The sequence below is a fragment of the Theobroma cacao genome, chromosome 6, assembly GCF_053813885.1.
Source record: "Theobroma cacao isolate CCN51 chromosome 6, ASM5381388v1, whole genome shotgun sequence".
NCBI classification, from domain to species: Eukaryota; Viridiplantae; Streptophyta; class Magnoliopsida; order Malvales; family Malvaceae; genus Theobroma; species Theobroma cacao.
The window spans coordinates 30,303,038-30,309,037 of record NC_142644.1 but is presented as its reverse complement, the minus strand read 5'-3'; the positions used below and the strand labels follow the sequence as shown (position 1 = coordinate 30,309,037).

The window sequence follows — 6,000 nt, the reverse complement described above, 5'->3', positions numbered from 1 at the left end:
TTCCGGTAAATATAAACTTGAAGAAAGGTAGAAAAAGGAAAAAGAAGAGGAACAAGAAAAATGAAGTCAGGGATAATTTAAGAAAAAAATTTAAGTTGAGGGAAAGTAACATTTTCTTAACGAATTGTAATGATTTTCTCTTTGCAATCACATTTTTTTTTTATTATTACAAATCAAACATTGTAAAATCATTGCAGTTATTTAAATTATAAAAAATATCTTTCACTTTCCTTAAACCAAATGCCCTTTATGTCAAGAAGACAGCATCAAGCAAACTCGGTCTGTGACAAGACATCATGAACTTGTACAATGTTACGTGCGCCACACACTTTTTTCTTTTAAAGATTGAAATTCATTGCAAAACAGGATGGAACTATCCCCTCAAAAGACATCAGAAAAGAATTAGGGATTTGTGGGCTGTACCTGGGCACAACAAGCAGGTGTATTCCCCAAATCTCTCTCAGATCACCCACAAAAACGTGCTATTCAAACATCGAACACCTATGCACTCCCCATGACTGATCATATACGCAATCTTGCTTATACAAAAAACATCAAGTCATGGCAGAAGAGCAAAAGAAAACCGGGCCCTTCCCTCGCTTGGAAAAACCACAGAAACTTTAGCAGGCATTCAAGTTGGCACAAAAACCATCAATTCAGGAGCAGAAAATCAGCCACACAGTCAAAGATCGCAAGACATTCCATACTTCACTAGCTAGGAGTTTCCTCACATGTGCGGAAACGTTGTGATAGTCGTCGCTGTGATCGTTTTTCAAATTTGTTGGCTAAAACGTTGAATTTCTCTTTCAAAAACTCACACAATTGGACACAAATTAGGGGAAAGATCCAATCCGAACAAGGACTGATGTGTGCTGCCGCTGAACATGCATGCATTTTCTTTCCCCTTTCGTCTAGTTAGGTGTATATTGTTTACTACCATTTTTTACCAACAACCTTTAGGGTTTAAGACCATTAAGAGTCGATGTTAGAATTGACAACAAGGCATGGGCATAATGGTTGAAATTGAATACACATGTTACTCCTGTGATTTTGAATATATGCATATAAATTACGTACCAAAACATGTTAGCCTTATATATGACCATGATCATGAATTCATGCATATTATTTAAAAGAGGCAAAATCGAATCTCGGGAGGGAAATTCTTAGCATTACCTTTTGCCTATCTAGTCAACCTTATACAGCCCATATCTTTCATCCATGGCTTTTGGGAAAAATGATTGTTGAAGGTATCTCAAAACATGAGTTTCATGCACAAAATACAGTAACATAAATACAGCGCAGAGTGGACAAAGCCATCGTGAAAATAATAACAGTGGGCTAAAATTGTGGTTTGACTAGTGCAGAGTGGAAAGCCCATACCTACACTTTGGGTTAAGACAGATAGAAGGCCCAATGGCCTTGGTTTCCATATTGCACCAACCCAACTTTAGGTTTAAAATTCGAGCACATGGGTCTCACCCAGATCCATGGATTCGTAAGTACAGAGACATCACCAAACGCAAATGAGCTTCAAATAAGTAAAAATGTCTTAATGAAATGGAAATCGATGATACAAGACAAACTAGAACAAGCATGTAACTCGCCTGCAGTCGTACTCGTAACTCAATGCAGTTTCAGTTTATAATGTAAACTTGACTTGCCTAATTCCACGAGTTGTATAGCTTCATCAATCCTGGACTCTTTAACCAATCCACCTATCACGGTCTGGAACATTGCAGCCCCAGCAGTGACCCGTCGATCCAAAGACTCCTTGCAAAGCTCAACTGCCATTTCAAACTCAGACTTCTTACAAAGGAATGAAACAAGCGTAACGTAGGTAACTCGGTCAGGCGAAATACCGCTTTTCTTCAGTTCAGTGTACCACTTCTTCACTTGCTCTATATTCCCAGCATTGCAATACCCTTTAATCATAGCATTGTAACTGTAAACATCAGGTTTGATTCCTTTATTCTCCATTTCCTCCCACAGCTCAACAGCTTTCACAATCTCCTTCTCATAAACCAGTCCTCTTAACTTTGAATTATAAGTCCTAACATTAGGAACAACATTCTTCTCTTCCATTAATCCCCATATTTTCTCACCATCAGCAATCCGACCCTTCGAAAACAACCCATCAAGCAGCGTGTTAAACGTAATTACATCAGGCTCTAATCCCTTTTTCTCCAATGTATCAACCACCGACAATGCTGAATCCAAAGAACCCATCTCACAGAAGGCCTTGATAACTGTGTTATAAGATACCAAATCAGGCTCGATTCCGAGCTTTTCAGGCAGTTTCAACAACTGTTCGACGTTACCGAACTTCTCCGAATAAATACACGCTGATAAAAGGGCATTGAATGACTTTACCGTACGGTCACATTTTAGTTCAGGCATCTCATCGAACAGTTTCTGGGCATGTTCGAACATGCCTGCTTTGCCATAGAGAGTCATTAAGCGGATGACGAAGCCTTCCTGGGCGATATCTTGGTACTTCTTTTGGTGCTGGAGGATGTCGTCGATAAGTGAGAACTGTTTTGCGGACGCGAGGCGGCGAACGGTGCGGTCGTAGCTGCGTTGGCTCTTGTAGCGGAATTGATCGGACTCGGAGGATTGCTTGAATTTGTTGACAAGTCCCTGGAGCTTGCGTGCTTTCATCGTGGCTTTGGAGGAAGGTTTAGTGGAGGTTAGGGCGGTGCTGGTGGTGCGGTTGGCTGAAGTTGTGAAGAGGCCAACGAGACGGCGGACGGATGAGGCTTCCATTGCTTTGCTCATTTCCTTTTCCTGAGTTTCCAGGGTTAAAATATTCCGCCTCTGAGCTGAGCCGTCCAAGGGTGTTATTTTATTTTATTTTTCTAATAATTGGGGAAGAGAGATTCAAACTTACTATTTAAGCATGAAATTATGTACTAATCAATATACTAAATGCTCGAGTGCCCAAAGGTGTTATTATACATGCAACTTTTAAAATTTTAAGCTTAATATTTAAATTTAACTTAATATGAATACGTCTTCTATCTTTTTAAGATTTATATTTGATTCATTAACAATGTATAATTAAAAAATACCCTTAATAGATTGGTATATGAAGCACATCATACAAATTACATATTTATTATGGAAATGAATAGATTTCAGCTGCCAATGACAGTATTCTATCTGCGAATTTGATGCATAATTCAATCTTTCAGTTGCTGCGAGTGTTTAAATCGAGTCAAGAGTAGGTGAAGGTCCTTCGGATTAGAAGGTATAGTGCATACTGCTGAGCAACCAAACTTCAAAAGGAAACTGAACAGCAAAACGAAAAACAATCCTATTTGTGGAGGGTACAGTAGAGTATAACAGAACTACAAAAGTAGATCATATTCCCATTTTAGTCTTGCCTGATCATCAACACTATCACACCCATACATGGAATGTCGGCATTCATCAACTCATCAGTACTGCACATGCCCTGGAGAAGAACCATCAAGTATCACACAAGTAACTCAAAAGATTCAGCTTTTGAAAGCTCTTTTACACAACCTATGGAAGGGTTGATGTGCACAGATGAAAAGCCGAGTGAACTTGATAAAATACAAAGAGCATAACAAAGTTGATTATTAAAGTTTCAGTTTCAAAATTCAATTCATCATGTAACTTTGAGGCTAGACACAGAAGGCCAGGGGTAACATGCACATGATAAATGAAAAAGCATAAATTAACAACAAAAACAAAGCATCCCACTCTCCAGCACTAATCTAAATAGTTCCCACTAAAACATGAGCAGTTATCCAACCTTGCAAGTTGTGAAAAACTCCTTGCTTTGGATACTCATTCAGTACCTAAAGGATCTAAAACTAAAACATAATACCATTGGTAAAACCATGGCACTACTCCGTAGGCATATTCAGCTTATAACGACAGAAATTATTTGCCTTCCCAAGTTTCACAAGCTCCTTTGCATCTTCAATCTTGGAGGCTTTGACCAATTCGTCCACCACAAGCTGCAACAATGCATCACCAACCAATCTCTTCCTTAAAAAGATCTCCTTGCACACCTCCATGGCAAACCCCAAATCACCCTTCTCACAAAGGAAAGGAACTAGCATTGTAAAAGTCAGCTTATCCGGTGCACAATCACTTTTCCCCATTTGACCATACCACCCTTTAGCTTCTTCCAGTTTCACCTCATTAACATACCCTCTAATCATATGATTGAAAGTAAACACATCAGGTTTAACTCCTTTACTCCTCATTTCTTCAACAAACTTAACCGCCTCTTCCATTCTCTTCTCTGTAACCAATCCGAGCAACTTAGCATTATAACTCCTAATATCAGGCTCCACATTGTTCTCCAACATTTTACCCCATATCTTCTCCCCATCAACAAACTTTCCATTCTTAAACAACCCATTTAAAAGCGTGTTAAAAGTAATCAAGTCTGACTTAACACCCTTCTTCTCCATCTCATCAAGTATCAAACTAGCAGAATCCAAAGAGCCCATCTCACAAAAGGCCTTAATAACCGTATTATAAGAAACCAAATCTGGCTCAATTGACAACTTCTCAGGCAACTCCTTGAAAAACCCATTAACCTTATCAAACTTTTTCGCATTCACGCAAGCTCCTATAAGGGCATTGAAAGACAACAAGCCTCTATTCGGCATTTCATCAAACACCTTATAAGCTTGCTCAAACATACCGGATTTCCCATACAAATGGATCAACCTAGCAGCAAAGCCTTCTTTGGCAATGTCTTTGTATTTCTTTTGCTCCTCGAGGATTTCCTCGATCCATCGGAAGCGTCCAGCTGAAGCAAGGCGGCGAACCGTCCCTTCGTAGATGCCGGTTTGGCTGCGGAAGCGGCCGTTCTCACAAGACTTTTTGAACTTTTCGACGACACGCTTGAGGTTGCGTTCTTTGTAGAGGTCAACGGCGAGTTTCCGGACCGAGTCAGGCTGTGCGGTTGAGGCTGTGGAGAAGGTGCAGCGGAGGAGGCGAGTCAGAGATGACATTTTTAGGGGTTTAGAGAGGGCTGTAACTACAAGCCTGCAGGGCTTTGGATTGTGGGGTTTAACGGGTTAGACCCTTACAAGTCCCTTCTTGGTTGAATATTTAAATACTTTATTTATTATTATTAAACAATAAAAAAGAAGAAATTACTAATAAATACAAATATAATATAAAAAACTTCAAAATTAATATAAATAAATACCATCAAACTCTTTATGTATTATTATGATTATTATTATCTATAATTTTTAGTTCCCCAAAAAAGAAATCAATCACAAAAGTAAATACCATATTTATATATTATTTAATAATTGATAAGATAATTTATTAAAATGCAATAAACACTATCTTTGCCAACTCACGCATGGCACATTAAAGCCACCTGAACACAAGTACACAACTTTGGCATGGCAGTGCCAACCTTAGTCCTTAGACCAGAAATAGCTTGTAAAATTGTACTTCAAACTGGAAGGGAATTTGCATCTCTGCCCCCCCTCCAGCAAGCCTCACACCTTTTGTACTTTCCAGTCAACAACACTAACTGGTAACTGCCAAAGATTGAAGCAGGGGAATATCAACACATACTTAATCACTGATCTCTCTTTGAGTTTTTAGTGATCCTTCATCTAATTTTTAGATGAGTATTAATATTATCAAACCTCGTGTCGGTGAGGAAGGGGTTTTAGATTTATAAATGTGGACGTTATATGTTTTAATAAGTTAATTTTTTAGAGAGAAAGTAATGGTCTCTTTGTCCAAATGGAAGGGCAGGGGATCATGAAAATAGTGGTCAAATTTTTAGAGGTTTTATTGATTGATGGTCCAGGAAGCAAGCATAACTGCCAAGATTCGGTCCCTCAAACGATGTCCTTGTGACTTGTGAGAATCATGTATGTGTATATATATAACAGTTCTCCCTGTGTCCAAGTTGTAGTGTTGCTAGTGCTCTGTATCCCAATCTGCGTTTTAGATATCAGGACTCAGGAGAGCAGTAGCAAGACT

The 6,000-nt window shown here is 38.9% G+C and overlaps 2 protein-coding genes across 2 annotated transcripts; both read right to left on the bottom strand.

Moving 5' to 3' along the window:
- Positions 1-1,241: 1,241 nt before the first annotated feature.
- On the bottom strand, positions 1,242-2,871 carry LOC18597022 (uncharacterized). Its single transcript, XM_007025832.3, has one exon. The coding sequence runs from the start codon at positions 2,776-2,778 to the stop codon at positions 1,627-1,629; it is 1,152 nt and encodes a 383-aa protein (XP_007025894.3). The 5' UTR covers positions 2,779-2,871; the 3' UTR covers positions 1,242-1,626.
- Positions 2,872-3,602: 731 nt separating this feature from the next.
- On the bottom strand, positions 3,603-5,085 carry LOC18597021 (uncharacterized). Its single transcript, XM_018122596.2, has one exon. The coding sequence runs from the start codon at positions 4,998-5,000 to the stop codon at positions 3,876-3,878; it is 1,125 nt and encodes a 374-aa protein (XP_017978085.2). The 5' UTR covers positions 5,001-5,085; the 3' UTR covers positions 3,603-3,875.
- Positions 5,086-6,000: the final 915 nt, after the last annotated feature.